General features: G+C 36.8%; 1 protein-coding gene across 13 annotated transcripts in view; it reads left to right on the top strand.

The window, feature by feature from the left end:
- NSUN3 (NOP2/Sun RNA methyltransferase 3) overlaps positions 1-19,287 on the top strand; it is a 75,611-nt gene that overhangs the window by 15,506 nt on the left and 40,818 nt on the right. For 4 of the 13 annotated variants that reach the window (XM_072621673.1, XM_072621672.1, XM_072621670.1 and 1 more), the window contains 2 exons: positions 3,932-4,021; positions 18,405-18,857. The exons of 1 other annotated variant lie outside the window; for it this stretch is intronic. In XM_072621673.1, the coding sequence (XP_072477774.1) occupies positions 3,932-4,021; positions 18,405-18,672 (358 nt within the window). In that variant the 3' untranslated portion in view covers positions 18,673-18,857. Of the gene's footprint in view, positions 1-3,931; positions 4,022-9,924; positions 10,091-11,100; positions 11,173-18,404; positions 18,858-19,287 lie in introns of those variants that run through there. 8 more of the 13 variants (XM_072621677.1, XM_072621676.1, XM_072621674.1 and 5 more) reach the window with 5 other exon arrangements.

A 19,287-nucleotide genomic window follows, 5' to 3' on the forward strand; every position in this document is an offset into this window, starting at 1 on the left:
TTCACCACTGCTTGCTCAGCCATTCCCAAATTGATGGACATCCTCCAGTTTCCAATTTTTTGCCACCACAAAAAGAGCTTCTATAAATCTTTTTGTACAAGTAAATCCTTTTCCCTCATTCCCTGCACCCCCTTCTTTTTTTTAACCTCTTTGTGATATAGACCTAGTAGTAGTTTTATAGCCCTAAATTGCTCTCCAGGATGGTAGGATAAGTTCACAATTCTACTAAAAGTTCATTAGTGTTTCAGTTTTCCCACATCCCCTCCAACGTTTATCATTTTCCTTTTCTGTCAAAATAGCTTTTCTTATAGGTATGAGATGGTACCTAAGAGTTGTTTTTATTTGCATTTCTCTGATCAGTAGTGATTTAGACCATTTTTTTTCATATGACTATAGATAACTTTGATTCCATCATCAGAAAACTGCTAGTTCATATCCTTTGGCAGTTTATCAATTGAGGAATGACTTGTATTGTTATAAATTTGAATCAGTTTTGTGTATATTTGAGAAATGGGAACATTATTAGAAACACTGGCTGTAAAAATTATTTCCCAGAATTCTGCTTTCCTTCTAATCTTGGTTGCATTGGTTTTGTTTGTGTGAAACCTTTTTATTTCATATTTTACACCTAGTAATGCTCTTGATCTTGTTTGGTCATAAAGTCCTCCTTTTGATCTTGTTTGGTCATAAAGTCCTCCTTTTTCCATAGATCTGACAGGTAAACCTTGCTCTCCTAATTTGCTTATAGTATCACCCTTCATGTTTAAATCATATATCCATTATGACCTTATCTTGGCATGTGGTATAAGATGTTGGTTTATACTTGTTTATGCCATACTATTTTCTGGTTTTCCCAGCAATTTTTATCATATAGTGAGCTCTTGTCGTTTGAAATCTTTGGGTTTATGAAACACCACATTACAATGGTCATTTACTACTGTGTCTTTTGTACCTAATCTATTCCATTGATCCACCATTCTCTTTCTTAGCCAGTACCAGAGAGTTTTGATGATTACCACTTTATAATGAAGATTGAGAACTGGTATGGCTAGACTACCTCATTTCACATTTGTTTTCTTTAATTCCCTTGATATTTTTGACTTTTTGTTCTTCCAGATGAATTTTGTTATAATTTTTTGAAGCTCTATAAATAGTGTTTTGGTAATTTGATTGGTATGGCACTGTATAAGGATATTAACTTAGGTAGAATTATCATTTTTGTTATATTAGCTCAGCCTACTCATGAGCAGTTAATAGTTTTCCAGTTGTTCAGATGTAACTTTATTTGTGTGAAAAGTGTTTTGTAATTATGTTCATATAGTTCCTGGGTTTCTCTTGGCAAGTAGACTCCCCAGTGTTTTATATTGCCTACAGTTATTTTAAATGAAATTTCTCTTTTTATCTCTTGGTGCTGAGTTTTGTTGGTAATATGTAGAAATGCTGATAATTTCTTTGGATTTATTTTATATCTTGCAACTTTGCTAAAGTTGTTAATTATTTCAAGTTTTTTTCAGTTGATCCTCTAGGATTCTCTAAATATACCACCTTATTATCTGCAAAGACAGATAGCTCTGTCCCCTTATTGCCTAGTCTAATTCTTTCAGTTACTCTTTCTTTCCTTATTGCCATAGCTAATATTTCTGGTACGGTATTGAATAATTGTGGTGATAATCGTATTGGGAAGGCTTCTAGTTTGTCCTCATTACGGTTAATATTGTTAATGGTTTTAGATAAATACTAGTTATTTTAAGAAAATCTCCCTTTATTCCTGTACTCTCTAGTATTTTCAATAGGAATTAATGTTGTATTTTATCCAAAGCTATTTCTGCATCTATATATTTCTGCCTATGTAATCATGATTTTTGTTGGGATTTTTATTGATATGGTCAATAATGCTTATGTGTTCTTAATACTAAACCAACCCTGTAATTCCTGATATAAATCCCACCTGGTCATAGAGTATGATCCTGGTAATATATTGCTGTAAAAATTTAAATTTTTGCATCAATATTCATTAGGGAAATTGGTCTATAGTTTTCTTTCCCTGTTTTGTCTCTTCCTGGTTTAGTTATCAGCATGTTTCATAAAAGGAATCTGGTAGGTTTACTTCTTTGCCTATTTTTCCAAATCATTTGTATAGTATTAGAATGAATAATTCTTTAAATGTTTGGTAGCATTCACTTAGAATCCATCTGACCCTGGGGATTTTTTGATCATGGCTTTGATCTTGTCAGTACTTTTATATCATTAGGGCTCCTGCACTCTAGCCTAAGGAATCCACTTCCACCCAGTAAATGAACAACGAGCAACGGTGGGGTAAGAATGGTACCTAAATAAGATGGATCTGAGTGGGATGAGTTCTTTGGTCAAGGTCAGAATGTCTTTAAGAGACTAGACTTTTAGTGAAGGGAAGCAAGCCAAAAGAAAAGATCCTTGGGTTCCATATGTAAAATTGGTCATATATATAATAAGAAATTAATCGTTTTTCTCCCATGTAATGTTTCTGCCTTTCTTCATTCAATTTTGAGGTTTTTATTGCTCTGATACAAATTTTTGTGTAAGTGCTATGTACCTCTGAGAAAAAGGTGTATTCCTTTCTATCACCATTCAGTTTTCTTCAGAGGTATATCATATCTAATTTTTCTAATATTCTGTTTACACCCTTAGCTTCTTTCTTGTTTATTTTGTGGTTAAATTTATCTAATACTGAAAGTGAAAAGTTGAAGCCCTCAACTAGTACTGTCTGTTTCCTCCTGTAACTCATTTAATTTCTCCTTTAGAAATTTAGATGCATTTAGTGCATATGTTTATTACTTGATTTTCTATGGTACCTTTTAGCAGGATGTAGTTTCTTTCCTTATTTCTTCTAATTAGATCTATTTTTGCTTTGCTTTGTCTGAGATCTTGATTGCTACCCCTGTGTTTTTTTAGTGAAACATAATAGATTCTGCTTTACACCCTTATTTTTACTTTGTCTTTCTGTTTTGACTGTGTTTTTCATAAACAACATGTTATAAGATTCCAATCTTCCATTTACTCTGCTATTTGCTTCTATTTTATAGGTGAGTTCATCTCACTCATATTCACAGTTATGATTACTATGTATTTTCCTTCATCCATTTTCCCGTTTTTACTTCTCTCACTTTCTCCTTGCCCCCATCCCAGCGTTTTGCTTCTGACCCTCGTCTCTCTCAATCTACTGTACTTTGTATTACCTCTTTCCTCTTTTCTTCCCCCTCTCCCTGCCCAATTCCCTCTAGGGTAAAGATAGATTTCTGTACCTAACTGAGTGTATATGTTATTCCCTCTAAGCCATATTGAATGAGAGTATGGTTTAAGTGATGATCACCCTTTTCCCTTCCTCCCCTCTGGACTTTAATATTTTTTTCAAGTCTCTTCATATGAGATAATTTACTCCATTCTACCTCTTCCTTCCTTCTTATCCCAGGGCAGTCCTCTTTCTTACCCCTTAATTTTTTTTATATTATCACATCATATCAACTTATATCCATACCGTCTGTCAAAGTACACTCCTGACTGCCCTAATAGGGATACAGTTGTTAAGAGTTACAAACATCATCTTTCCATTTAGGGTTATAAACAGTTTAACTTTATTTTATTGAATCCCTTATTGTTTTCTCTTTCTGCTTTCCTTTTTCTCCTTCTCTTTATTCTTATATTTGAAAATTGAAGTTCTGGTCTTTTCATTAGGAATGCTTAATAGTCCTCTATTTCATTGAATGACCAATTTTACCTTTAAAGTATTCTGCTCAGATTTGCTGGGTAGGTGATTTAATTTTTGTTTGTAATCCAAGCTCCCTTGCCTTCTGCATATCATATTCCAAGCCTTCTGGTCCTTGAATGCAGTAACTGATAAATTCTGTGTAATCCTCATTGTGGCTCCTCAGTATATTGAATTGTTTCTTTCCAGCTGCTTCCAGTATTTTCTTCTTGATCTTAGAGTTCTGGAATTTGGTTATAATATTCCTGGAGGTTTTCATTTTGGGATCTCTTTCAGGAGGTGAGTGGTAGATTCATTCAATTACTATTTTATCATCCAGTTCTAGGATATCAAGGATAGTTTTTTGTGATAATTTAGTGAAAAATTATGTACAGACACTTTTTAAAAAAATGATAGTTTTCAGGCAATCCAGTAATTCTTAAATTATCCTGGATTTACTTTCCAGGTCATTTGTTTTCCCCATGAGATATTTCACATTTCCTTGTTTGATTGATTCTTGATGTCTCATAAGGTTTCATAAGCTTCCACTTGCCCAGTTCTGATTTTTAAGAAATTATTTTCTTCAGTGAGCTTTTGTACTTCTTTTCCATTAGACCAGTTCTACTTTTTAAGGAGTTGCTTTCCTCACTGTATTTGTTTGTCTTTATATTTTTTGTACTTCCATTACCAACCTCTTCTTCTATCTCATTTGATTTTTATAATCTTTTTTGAGCTCTTCCAGAAATTCATTTTGGTCTGAGACTAATTGTTATTTCTTTTTGAGGCATGGTATGTAGGCTTTTTGGCATTGTTGTCTTCTTCTGATTTTGTTTTGATGTTCCTTGTCACTATAGTAGCTTTCTTTGATTAGAGCTTTTGTTTGTTTATTTGTTTTGGCTTATTTTCCAGTCCATTTATTGATTTTTGAAATTGTGCTCTGTTTCTGGGATATTGGGGGAGGAGGGATGATTGTCTCTGACTTTTTGTGCCAACACCAAAGAGCCTGGCTCTTGGCCTATTTTGCTGGGGCTTCTGAGCCTGGTGCTTTGTCTGCCACTCTGGTGGCCAGAGGTGTCACAGCTGGCCTGCTGTGCCAAGGCCACAGGGCCTCAGTTGCTGACCTGTGCCAGGCTTAGGGGTCTCCCACTGACTTGTCTGATATTACTTGCACTATGCTGTGTTCCCCTTTTGTACCTGAGTGAAAGACCTTTCTTGCAGTCCTTGTAAGTTGTCTTACTCTGGAAAATTGTTTCACTCCATCCTTTTGCGGGTTTTGTTACTTCAGAATTCGTTTTGAGGTGTTAAATTATTTAAAGTTGTTTGAGGGGAATTTGGGAGTGCTCAGACAAGTTCCTGACTTTTCTCTACCATCGTGGCTCCATCCCTCCCTCTGTGTTCTTTCAAAACTCTTATTAAATATATCCTTCCAGGCCTTCCAAACACATAGGCTTTGTCACTCTTAAGGCTTCACCTATCTAGATGCTCATTTTTTGCCTTTTATCTTTCCCAAAAAATCTAACTAAAATTCACTTTACGCTTGAGTACAGATAGCTTCTGATAGTTCTTAATACTAATGTGATTTTAGTGGGGCTTAGAAGTTTGACTTTAATAGTAATATATGCTCTGTATGCATCCTTATATATCTTGTTGAGAAGTAATATTTTTCATGTTTTGTTGATTAGAAATTAAATATAATATTATCATAGTTACTGACTCTAAAATCATCTCAGTCAGAGCTTTTTCATGTAGGGGCCCATGAATGTCTTGAGGAGCTCCATTGACCTTTCAAGGGAAAAAAAATTACAACTTTATTTAAATATAATTAGTTTGCTTTCTAATCCTTTATGTCTTTTTTTATGCATTTAAAAACCTTATTCTGCATAGGGAATATTTCTTCACTAGACTGCCAGAGGGGTCCATGACACAAAAACATTAAAAATTCCTCATCTGAATTGTTGATAGCTGTTGAAAACGTAATTTTTTGTATATTGCACATTTCATGTTGAAATTATAAATTCACACACTCAGTTTAGAGTTGCAGTCTTTAAATTTTCTTTTTCTAAAATTATTAACTGTGGAGAAGTATCATGGTTACAAGGTGGCAAAAGTGATGGTTTGTCACTTACTAAGTTTCTGACATTGGAAAATTGTTGAAATTCTCTAGGCCTACATTTTCTCATTTGTAAAATGAGGGGGTTGTACTCTATAACCTCTAAGGTCATCTATAAGTATATGATGTTCCTTAGTAACCAGGGATAAGCCTGAATGAAATAATTCTATAAAGTACAGACCTAAGAATGTATGTTTTGGTTTTTTAAAAATATGAATGGGGAAAGGGAATAAATATTTATATAATGGCTGCTAGCTGCCAGGCACTATGCTGTGCCTTTTACAAATATATCATTTGCTTCTCACAGCAAACCTTGAGCTAGATGGTGTTATACCTATTTTACTGAAACTGAAGCAAATGGAGGTTAAGTGATTGGCCCAGGGTCATACAGCTCGTAAGTGTCTAAGTCTGGATTAGACATCAGGTTTTACTGACTCTATCCATTGTATCACCTGAAATACTTTTCATTTTGAGTTCAAAGGACTGTGAAGACAGCATATATATCCCCAAAACTATGAGTTTAATATTGAATATAATGAATATTTTTTTATCCATTTACTATAATAATAGTAACAATACATGTATTAGGCTTTCCTATTGAATTTATGAGATGTGCTACAGATAAAACTGTTACATGTGGGTGCCAGAAAAAAGTTTTTAAAAGATGAGAGAGTTGAAAAAAGAGAATAATAGAGCATTATTGTAATTCTATATGTGGAATATCTTGGAATGTGGAAAACTTTTATCTTAATCCCAATAGCAGTACAGACAAATCATTTTCCAAAATGGCCTATAAGGGAATTTTGTTACATACTGTATTGTGAATAACTGACATAATGTATCACCTCAGTACTCTTCAAATACTAGTGGCAATTAAGGGAAAACAATCCTAAAAAATGATGTAAAGGTTGTTATTTTTCAAAATGTTGTACAGGGGTAGTGCAAGGAAATTTTACTTGACTTTAAGTGAAAAGGACCTAACCAAAACTTTGGGATTTTTAATAGAAATGTGAGTGTCTTAGTATAGTAATGCATCATGTCTCCCATTTCCTTAAGAAATTAATCACATTTAAAATATGAATCATTTCTGGTTTTCTCCCTTCTGTATTTGACAAGCAAAATTTAATTTGTGAATTATGGGAATGAGGAAATACAGCTCGTTTGGTGATGTACAAATATGTGTAAATCATAAAAAATTAAAATCTTTAAGTGGCATATTCTTGAAGCAAGAGTCATGTTTAAATATAAACATTTTTTAGAAATCAGAATTTCTTTTTCCAATGAGATATTTCACATTATCTTCCATTTTTTCATTCTTTTGGTTTTGTTTTGTGATTTCTTGGTTTCTCATAAAGTCATTAGCCTCCATCTGTTCCATTTTAATTTTGAAAGAACTATTTTCTTCAGTGAGGTTTTGAACCTCCTTTTCCATTTGGCTAATTCTGCTTTTGAAAGCATTCTTCTTCTCATTGGCTTTTTGAACCTCTTTTGCCAATTGAGTTAGCCTGTTTTTCAAGGTGTTATTTTCTTCAGCATTTCTTTGGGTCTCCTTTATCAAGGTGTTGACCTGCTTTTCATGCATCTCTCTCATTTCTCTTCCCAGTTTTTCCTCCACCTCTCTAACTTGATTTTCAAAATCCTTTTTGAGCTCTTCCATGGCCTGAGCCCACTGAATATTTATTCTGGATGTTTGGGATACAGAAGCCTTGACTTCTTTCCCTGATGGTAAGCCTTTTTCTTCCTCATCCAAAAGTATGGGAGGAGATATCTGTTCACCAAGAAAGTAACCTTCTGTAGTCTTATTTTTTTTCCCTTTTCTGGGCATTTTCCCAGCCAGTGTCTTGAGTATCTGAGTATCCTCTCCACCCTCACCTTGCCTCCAGATCCACCCAGCCAGTGCTTGGGGTCTGAGATTCAAATGCTGCTTCCCACCCTCAGGGCTTTGGGCAGGGGCAGGGCTGCTATTCAGTGTGAGATTAAGTTCAGCTGCTCAGGTGGGGGCAGGGCCACCACAAGGGGCTCAGTTCCCTCAGGGGGTTTATGCAGAGACCTTCAACAATGGATCCCAGTTCCTGCCTGCTTTGGGAGCCCTTGTCCACTGCTGCCTCCACTGCTGCCTCCTGAGGGGGCCTGAGTTATGGGGACACCCCGCTCCCCTCTCAGTGAGCCAAAAAAGACTCTCTCACTGACCTTTAGTGCCCGTGGGTGGAGGGACCTGCACGGCTGCTGGAGATTCTGTCCCTGAAGCCTCCTTGGATCTGCTCCTCTCGGTGCCGTGTGGCCGAGGCAGGGCTGGGTTCCACTCCGGGTCCAGTGCGCGACGGATCTTTGGTGTCAGTTTTTTAGGTCTCTCTGGAACAGAAATCTCCTCCACTCTGTTGTTCTGTGGCTTCTGCTGCTCTAGAATTTGTTGGGAGTTCTTCTTTACAGGTATTTTATGGGCTGTGGGTTCAGAGTTAGCATATGTGTGTCTTTCTACTCCACCATCAGGGCTCCTCCCCGAGGAACCCAGAATTTCTTTTTAAAATTGTTTTTATTCTATACTTAATAACCGTAACAAAAACAGTGAAATAAACATGTAAAATATGGGCAAAATCTTACCCATGTCTCTCAACTTTTAACATAGAAGAGCTAAAAGAAAGAAACAGTAAACAAATTAAGTTAATACTTTTTATTTTTTGTCCCTTCTGAGTCTTGCTGAAATTTTGTTCTTGAGACCTGTTTTCCTTCCTTCTTTCTTTTCTTTTAAAAAATATATTTCTATCAGTGTATATAAAATTTTACTTGTAGTCATCATGTATAGATTACTAACATTTCCTTCCATATGCTGTGTTCGTTGTTTTCATTTGTTCTCCAGTTTTAGAAACTGTTCCTCTCGTATGTGCCTCTTTCAGGACAGATCCCTGGTAGTTCATGTTCTGTGTCATACATCAATTAACAAAAGATTGACTTAGCCGTAACAGGAGAAGGATATTCATTGGGGTTATAAGTATTGAGAACCCCTTGAGTTTGCACTGATCAAAGCTTCCCTCACTATCCAACAGACAAACCTCTGAGTACCTCCAGATCCTCTTGGTTGCTTTTTACTCAGCTGATATGAGGAAATGAAGTGAATAACCCCATGACAGGAGCTTTGAGAGAGAATTGAGAGTATGACATTTCATCAGTTGGTGTTTGAGGGAGATTTTACTATTGGTTTGGTGAACTGTGAGAGAATAGATACAGTGATGACTCAAGATTGTTTTAGTGGACTTTGGAGACATCCTCAATTGAAGCTGCCTCTGCTACCTGTGATCAGATGAGACATGTCTGGGACAGAGGTGAGAAGTGCATATGATGGTAATGAACTATTCTCCCCTTCAGAGAATTCATGCTGATGATCATATTCTACTTTCCTTTTTCTGGGAGAGGGCACATAAATATTTCATGATTTTCCTGTTCTTTAAAATTATATTTAAAATTCTGTTTTAGTTTTGAATTTACTGGCTTTATAAAATGATTATTCATAACTGGCCCTGGGGTTAGGCATGTCCCACCTCAGCAGACCTGGAGGAGAGCCTAATCCCTGATCCCTGGGGTGGTGGAGCCGGCAAGCACCAACACCAGGACCCCCATCTTCTTCCCCTTCTCCCCCAGTACCTCAGCATAGGCTGGGGAACAGCAGACACCAACTTGGAAAACCACCACGTGTGCCAGTGTTCTCCAGGAGTCAAATCTCTCAGTGCTTCAGCAGAACTGAAAGAGGCATAGCTCCAGGGTGGCAGGCATCCTCCAGCAGCCAAACATTCAAGTGCTTTAAGTTGAACAGGGGCCAAACTCCCCACCCCTATTCCAAGAGTTCCAGTGTTGTTGACCCCAGCTTAGCACCAGGTAAGCTGCCAGAAAGAACCCTGTAGCATCCAACTGCCAGCACCTGAAGCCCAAGCACATAAAACCAGTAACCAAGTCCTAGGCTGCCAGCACAAGAAGCTTGAGTCAGTACCCCCCAGTGCTCCAGCAGGAGGGCTCTACTTTAAAAAACAGGAAATAGGCAAACACCATGAGCAAAAACCAGAAATGGACAATGACCATAGATTCTTTTTTATGGGTACAGGGAAGATCAAGGCACAAATTCTGAGGAGGACAGCACTGTCTATATACCACATCCAAAACCTTAAAGGGGAAAATGAACTGGTCACAAGCCCAAAAAGCCTTCATGGAAAAACTTAAGGAGGATGAGAGAGAGAGGAAAAATTGGGAAAAGAAATGAGAAATATTCAACAGAGAGTATGTAGCTTGGAAAAAGGACAATAATTGATTGTAGAAAACAATTCCTTAAAAAATACAGTTAACCAAATGGAAGAAAAAAAAATCCATTGAAGAAAACAGCTCCTTGAAAAATAGACTTGTCCAAATGGGAAAGGAGCCACCAGAACTCACTAAAGGGAAGAGCTCCTTAAAAAGTAAAGTGGGCCAAATAAAAAAGGAAGTACAAAATCAATAGAAGAAAACAGTTCATTAAACATTTCAGTTGGATAAGTGGAAGCTAATGACTCCATGAGATATGAAGAATTAGTCAAACAAAAACAAAAGAATGAAAAACCACGTTGAAAATGTAAAATATCTCATTGGTTAAAAACAACTGACATGGAAAATAGATCCAGGAGAGACCATTTAAAAATTATTTGTCCACCTGGAAACCATCTTTCGGGAAATCATTAAGGAAAGCTGCCCTAATGTCCTAGAACAAAAAGGTAAAATAGTCATCAAAAGAATCCACTGATTGTGGCTTCTGCAGGGTCAGTGGTGTGCAGAGGTTCTGTTGCATGTCCTTCACCTACAGCATTCTGGTGGGGACTGTTGACTTTGAGTTTTATGCCCTAAGAGGGCACCTGGTTGCCGTCCTGCTTCATGCCCTTCGGAATTCCCCTCCCCTTACTTCTGGTTGGCTGAGGAGAACTGTTGCTCCGAGTTTGACAGCGCCTACCCTGGACTCTTTGCCTGGTCTGTCCTTGGAGCTTGGAGCCAGCAATGGAGTGAAGCACTTGCCTTATTTCTGCCAGGGTAAAGTGGTGAGGGGCTTTGAACATGGCTCCAAGTAGCATGGCATCCCTACAGCTAACTTTCCTGACCAAGTAGTAGATAATCTCCCAAGTGATTTATCTACTGGAATTTACTATGGTTCGGCCTCTGTTGGAAATGGAGAAATCTATAAGATAGTTTTAAACATAGGATGGAACCCATACTACTAAAAACTGTGGAAACTCACGTTATATATATCCCTTCACAGAGGGCTTCTATGGAGAAATTTGTGTGCATTTTATGAAGCTTTGGCCGTCTAATTCCCTGAAAGGAAGAAATGGTAGGATTTGCATTTGATATGTGTACTGTAATATATTTTCTTTGTTAAAGATGAGATTTTGTGAAACTTACTTTTGTTGGGGATTATTTATTATAAAGAAGTTTCTTATTAGGGTCATATTATTGCACTATTTTCCATTTTATATTTTCATTCCGTGAATTCTAAGGGTTTTTGAATTTTTGAACATCATTCAGAGCTATAGCTCTCAATTTTCCATGTATTTTCTGTCCTTTTATGACAGATGGTATTATTTGTATTCAAAATGATTTGAACCTTCTTTTACTCCTTAAACATTGACTTCTGTTCATAATATTCTTTCTAATTCATGCTCTTTATATGCATAGGATTGTATCTAGTTCTTTCCTCCCACTACCATTAACTCTGAACAGTAATAGATATGGAAAAATTATTGGATTCCATTTCAGAAAAACAAAACTTTAAATATTTCAACAACCTCAGTTTTTAAAGGAACTCATTTAAGGAGGGCCGGGGAATAGTCAGAATTAACCAGTTGGATAGAAGAAGCCAAAGTTCAGCTAATGTTTCCTAGAGAGAAAACATTTAAGATCCAATTAAATTAGAGACATATTTTTAAAGTTATTTAACTTATTTGAAATGTAAATTATGTATGTTAGGCATGTGTAAGGTCTGCTGTAATTGTGTAATTACAGTGTTAATGCCAGTCTTACTAATACTTATAACCTGAAATAGGATTTAGAAGATTTATAGCTTAAAATTTTCTTTAAATCTTCCCCTTTTTATTTCATGTACTTTTCTTTTTTTTAAATATCTGAATTTTTGACTGAATTTTAGTTTTTGTTTTTTTTTTTTAAAGAAATGATATTACAAGCATTGGATTTTTAGGAAAATGTATTTGAATGTAATTTGCTTTAGGCCCTTAAATAACAGATCACCTGTACTTTATAAACCAAAATAGAAGAGATAATTTAGAAGATATCTTAACCATCCCTCAATCACTTCTGTTAATTTGTTTTAAAGGGAACTTCATTGTGTAGTGCCTTAAATATCAAAATGTTCAAGAGTAGACATTCTAAGAATGTTAAAAGAAAAACAAAAAGTTCAGGCTTATAAACAATGATATTCCTTGAGGAAAGCTACTGTCTTTTTTTTTAATGCAAAAACTAATGGAGAATGAGTGGATGACTCACTTAAATTAAGTGATTTAGGTTACTTTGTAAAGGAGTTGTTTTGACAAAACAAAGCAGTTCATGGAATTATTGCTTTTATTTTCCTTGTTTAAATATTTAAGTGCCATTTAATTAGCATAATTTATTGGCCAGTGATGAAATATTAGTGTTTTTTTTTTTTACAAAGTAAAGATTCAAAGCAAACAATAATAAAGTGCAGCATGCACTCATGTGCACACACCATTGTTGGAATAACTTTAAAATAGCATTGGACCTGAATCACTTCCTTGCTGTTATAGCATTTGTGAACTCTGAAAGCTTTTATGTATTTTACTGGTGATTAGTATTTTGTTAGGTGTTAGCCATAACATTTTGATTGAATGTTTATTTTTCATGTTTGGACTTAACTAGGGATTAGTTATAAAACATTGACAATTTAAGGTAGTACAAGAAATGTTACTTGTTTGGGGGCAGTTTAATTGAAATTAATTAAACATTGTTTTCAGAGATTAAAATAAATCTTTATTCAGTAAAAAAAACAAAACAAAACAAAACCTCCACCAATCTTCTCTTGAAAGAGATCCCAAGTTGAAAATGCCAAGGATATTGTAGCCAATAAAATTACTAGGTCAAAGAGAGAATACTGCAAGCAGCCAGAAAGAAACAATTTAAATATCATGCAACCACACTCAGAAATACGCAGGACCTTGCAGCTTCTACATTAAAACGTTGGAGGGTGGAATACGATATTCTGTAAGCAAAGGAGCTTGAATTATGACCAGGAAGGAGCTGTCCCGCAAAGTTGAGCATAATCTTTGAGGGGAGGAGATGCATATTCAGTGAAACCTTCCTGATGAAAAGACAAAAGATCAACAGAAAGTTTGGTCTTCACATACAAGATTCAAAAGAAGCATAGAGAGGTAAACAAGAAAGAAAAAACAAAACACTGTTAATAAGGGCAAACTGCATCCCTACAAGGGAAGTTGGACACTTGTAATTCTTGAGAACTCTGTCGTTATTAAATTTAAAATGGATATACATAGACAGATGGTGTAGGTATAAGTTGATTTCCATGTGGTGAGAAAAAGTCTGATTAAGTGGTGAAAAGGGACTGTACTGAGGGAAGAAAGGAGGAGACAGACAAGGGCAAATTACATCACATGAAAAGACAGGAGAGAGATGAGCATTGTTTGAACCTTACTCTGACCAGATTTGACTCAAAGAGGAAATGATGTACTCAGTTATAGAACTCTAACTTACCTTATAGGAAGTAGGAGGGGAAATGCCACAGGTGACCTACATCCACTGACTACTTTGGTGCACAGTGAAAAAGAAAGTCATGGGACAGGTGGGATGCAAGAGAGCAGTTCATTTATTAATCTGAGGGTGAGGGTTTGTATGGATTTTCTACAGGCAAGCAAGGTTATTCCCATGAGAACAAACATTTTTAGTTTACTTCTAATACTTCTTAATATCTAGTTCCCCTGGTGAGACAGTCTCGGGGGTACGCAGGCAGGGTCAGGATGTTCTCATCCTTGCATATCAGGAGTACAAGTTTCAAGTAAAACTTGGACAGTACTTCACATTCCAGACTCCATCAGTACTGACCCCCTACAGGAAAAGGGGAAAGAAAAGGAAGGTGGTGGAGAGAAGGGAGGGCAGACTGAGGGAAGCAGTGGTTGAAAGCAAAACTCTGGTGAAATGAGGGAAAGGGAAGAAAGAGAGAAAAGCGTGAATGGGTTGGGAGGGGGGAAACATAGACACATAATAATCATTATGTGTGAATGTGAATGGGATGAACTCCTCCAGTAAAACGGAAATGGAGCACAGAGTGGACTAAGAACCATAGTCCTACAATATGTTTATTTACAAGAAACATTTGAATCAGAGGGATACACAGAGTAAAGGTAACAGGATGAAGGAAAATACATTATGCTTCAGCTTAAGTAAAAAAAAAAACAAACCAAAAAGCAGAGATAGCAATCCTGATCTCAGACAAAACAAAAAAAGAAATAGATCTAATTAAAAGAAATAAGTAAGGAAATTGCTTACATTGCTTAATTACATCACCTATTAAAAGGTACCATAGACAATGAAGTAATACCATTACTAAATATGGATGCACCAAGTAGTATAGCATCCAGATTCTTTTTTAAATTAAGTTTTCAACATTCATTTCCATAAAATTTTGAGTTCCAAATTTTCTCCCCATCTCTCCCCTCCCCCCTAAAATGCTGTGTATCCTGATTGCCCTTTCCAGCAATGTGCCTTCTCTTCTAACACCCCTCCCTTCCCTTACTCCCATCTTCTCTCTTGTCTTGAAGGGCAAGATAAATTTCTGTATTGCATTGCTGTATTTCTTATTTCCCAGTTGTATGTAAAAACAATTCTCAACATTTGTTCCTAAAACTTTGGGTTCCAACTTCTCTTCCTTCCTCCCTCCTCACTCATCCCCAATGAGAAGGTAAGCAATTCAATATTGGCTGTATATGTGTAGTTTTGCAAATGACTTCCATAAGTCATATATTCCTCCATTCCCTATATTTCCCTCCATCTTATCTTGCCTCCTATTTCTTCTATTCTCTATTTTGACCTTGTCCCTCCCCAAGAGTGTTTGCTTCTTTTTTTTTATTTAAATTTATTTATTTAAGTTTTCAACATTCATTTCCACAAAATTTGGGGTTCCAAATTTTCTCCTCATTTCTCCCCTTCCCCCACCCCACAACGCCAAACATTCTAATTACCCCTATCACCAGTCTGTCCTCCCTTCTAACATCCCTCTCTTCCCTTATCTCTATCTTCTCTTTTGTCCTGTAGGGCCAGAGAACTTTCTATACCCCATTACCTGCATTTTTTTTCCCAAGCTGCAAGAACAATACTCAACAGTTGTTCCTAAAACTTTGAGGTCCAACTTCTCTTCATCCCTCCCTCCCCACCCATTCCCTTTGGGAAGGCAAGCAATTCAACATAGGCCATATCTGTGTAGTTTTTCAAATGACTTCCATAACAGTCGTGTTGTGTAAGACTAACTATTTCCCTCCATCCTATCTTGCCCCCCATTTCTTCTGTTCTCTCTTTTGATCCTATCCCTCCCCAAGAATGTTGACTTCTAATTGCTCCCTCCTCCTACTGCCCTCCCTTCCGTCATCCCCCCACCCTGCTTATCCCCTTCTCCCCCACTTTCCTATATTGTAAGATAGGTTTTCATAGCAAAATGATTGTGCATTTTATTCCTTCCTGTAGTGGAATATGATGAGAGTAAGCTTCATGTTTTTTTCTCTCACCTCCCCCCCTTTTCCCTCCACTGAAAAGTCTTTTACTTGCCTCCTTTATGAGAGATAATTTACCCCATTCCATTTCTCCCTTTCTCCTCCCAATATATTTCACTCTAACCCCTTAATTTCATTTTTTTAAAGATATGATCCCATCCTATTCAGTTCACCCTGTGGTGTGTGTGTGTGTGTGTGTGTGTGTGTGTGTGTGTGTGTGTGTGTGTGTGTGTGTGTGTGTGTAATCCCACCCAGATACTGAAAAAAGTTTCAAGACTTACAAATATTGTCTTTCCATGTAGGAATGTAAACAGTTCAACTTTAGTCAGTCCCTTATGACTTCTCTTTGCTGTTTACCTTTTCATGCTTCTCTTCATTCTTGTGTTTGAAAGTCACATTTTCTTTTCAGCTCTGGTCTTTTCATCAAGAATGCTTGAAAGTCCTCTATTTCAGTGAAAGACCATTTTTTCCCCTGAAGTATTATACTCAGTTTTGCTGGGTAGGTGATTCTTGGTTTTAGTCCTAGTCCCTTTGATTTCTGAAATACCATATTCTAAGTCCTTCTATCCCTAAATGTAGAAGCTGCTAGATCTTGTGTCATCCTGATTGTATTTCCAGAATCCTTGAATTGTTTCTTTCTTTCTAGCTGCTTGCAATATTTTCTCCTTGACCAGGGAACTCTGGAATTTGGCCACAATGTTCCTAAAAGTTTCTCTTTTTGAGTCTCTTTCAGGAGGTGACTGGTGATTCTTTCAATATTTATTTTGCCCCCTGGTTCTAAAATGTCAGAGTAGTTTTTCTTGATAATTCCATGAAAGATAATGTCTAGGCTCTTTTTTTGGTCATGGCTTTCAGGTAGTCCCATAATTTTTAAATTGTCTCTCCTGGATCTATTTTCCAGGTCAGTTATTTTTCCAGTGAGATATTTCACATTATCTTCCATTTTTTCGTTTTTTAAATTTTGTTTTGTGATTTCTTGGTTTCTTATAAAAGTCATTACCCTCCATTTGTTCCATTCTAATTTTTAAAGAACTATTTTATTCAGTGAGCTTTTGAACCTTCTTTTCCATTTGGCCAATTCTGCTTTTTAAAGCATTCTTCTGCTCATTGGACTTTTGAATCTCTTTTGCCAATTGAGTTAGCCTATTTTTAAAGGTATTATTTTCTTAAGCGTTTTTTTGGGTCTCCTTTGGCAAGGTGTTGACCCATTTTTCATGATTTTCTTGCGTCTCTCTCATTTGTCTTCCCAGTTTTTCCTCCACCTCTCTTAAGTTGATTTTCAAAATCCTTTTTGAGCTTTTCCATGGCGTGAGACCACTGAATATTTATTTTGGATGTTTGGGATACAGAAGCCTTGACTTTTATGTTTTTCCCAGATGGTAAGCATTGTTTTTCCTCATCAGAAAGAATGGGAGAAGATATCTGTTCACCAAGAAAGTAACCTTCTATAGTCTTATTTTTTCCCCTTTTTTGGGCATTTTCCCAACCAGTTACTTGACTTTTGGGTCCTTTGTCAAGAGTAGGGTATACTCTGGGGATCTATAAGATCTCGGTTCCTCCAAGGTGGCACAGTCAAGCATGTACACTGATCTGGGAGCAACCAGAAATTTTTGTGCCCAGAATCTGAGTAGTAGAGTTTCCTCTCCACGACCACCTTGCCTCCAGTTCCACCAAGCCAGCACTGGGGGCTGAGATTCAGATAAGCTGCTCAATTCCCCCAGGGGCCTTCATTGGGGACAAGGCTGCCATTCAGTGTGAGATAAAGATCAGCTGCTCAATTCCTCCAGGAGCATTAGGTGGGGGCAGGGCCTCGACACAGGGCTGAGGTAAGAATCAGCTGCTCAGCACTCCCAGAGTTTCTACGATCCAACAATGGATGTGGCTGCTGTAAGGGCTGTTTGGGGAGCTTTTGCTGCCTGATGTGGCCTCTGCCACTGCTGCCTGAGGCCGGAGCTACGGGAAGCCCCTTCTCCCTTCTTGGCCAGCTGAAAAAACCCTCTTACTGACCTTGTGGTTTGAGGGATCTGGGAATCACTGCTACTGCCAGTGGAGCCTCCATCCCGAGGCTGCCTGTGTCCTCCCTGTGTTTTGCTGCGCATGGCCAAGTCATGGCTGGGCTCCACTTGGAGTCCACTGGCGTTTCAGGTCACCCTGGGCTGGAAATCTCCACTCCACCATCCTGTGGCTTCTGCTGCTCTAGAATTTATTGAGAGTGTTTCTTCACAGGTATTTTATGGGCTGTGGGGGAAGAACTAGTGTATGTACATCTTTATACTCCACCATCTTCCATCACTTTCTTAAATCTAGACAATCAGTAAAATAAAAAAAACAACTCCTGATTTGTAGCATTTGTCAATTTCTGAGGTGTGAATAGTTACACTGATAATTTAACAGTTGGCTCCCAAAGGCTGGATTGAGCTAGCTTCAGCACATCCCTGACTATATAGGCCTATATGTGTGGGAAAGTTTGTATAGTTTATAAAACATTAGTTGCTAAGGTGAAAAATGACAAAGTTTCAAGTAAAAAAACAAAATAGAATATGCAATTTCAACAAAAGGAAATTGAATTATGATAGAATTAACCAAAGAAGAACTTTTACATTGATTTCAAAAATTGGAAGGGAAATAATTATAGAATATGTTAAGGTGTAACTTAGACTAGAATTAAAACTTGTTTTTATAACTTATTTTTATAAAGCTAACTCAGCTTAATTAAGAAATAGATTTCCAATATGTGAATTTTTTCACTTGGTAGCCTCTTTTTTTCCTATAACTTAAACCAATCTTATGTATGTGTTTTTCTGATTATTTGTAGGTCTGCAATTAAGGCATTGCGTCCTGGAGGATCACTGGTTTATTCTACATGTACCCTTTCCAAGGCAGAAAACATTGATGTAATCAATCAAATCCTAAATTCTCATAGTAACATAATCCCGGTGGACATGAAGGAAATAGCTAGTGCATGGTCTCATGAGTTTACATTTGCTCCTAGTGGACAGGAATATGGCTTGTTGGTGCTTCCAGACAAAGGTAAAGCCTGGGGCCCAATGTTTGTAGCAAAATTAAAGAAATCAGCACCCTGAACATAAGTTCTATGAAACATATTGACAGATTGCTCTTTTGGTGTGATCTGTAAACAATTATGCTGATACTATTCTTAGGTATGTGGAATTTTAGCCTATTAGATTAGCATTTTATCCCCTCAGAATCTATACTTAAGGCTTTTTTTTTTGTTGGAAATACATAAGTAAAAATTATTTAAAGTGGCTGCAGGTTGTAATTTATTTTGCCCAGTATTTTTCTGGATTTTACTTGATTTTTTGTGGTAAAAATGATCTAACCATTTAGGCCTGATGTTTTAAACCTTGAGGAAAATTAATGTGTTTCTATTAATTTTTTAGTTTTCAACATTCACGTAAGTTTTAAATTTTTTCCACCTCTCCCCTCCCCCGTCACCAAGACAGTGTACAATCTGATATAGGCTCTTATACAGTCTTGTTATACATTTTCACATGAGTTATGTTGTATAGAAGAATTAGAATGAGTTGGAAGAACTATGAGAAAGAAAAAACAAAAAAAGAGCAAATAATGTTAAGTGCTTGCATTGCTGAGAAGAGCTAAGTCTATCAAAGTCAGTTATCTCACAGTGTGACTGTTACTGTGTACAATGTTCTCCTGGTTCTGCCTGCTTCACTCAG

This window comes from Notamacropus eugenii, chromosome 6 (genome assembly GCF_028372415.1).
Source record: "Notamacropus eugenii isolate mMacEug1 chromosome 6, mMacEug1.pri_v2, whole genome shotgun sequence".
Lineage (NCBI taxonomy): Eukaryota > Metazoa > Chordata > Mammalia > Diprotodontia > Macropodidae > Notamacropus > Notamacropus eugenii.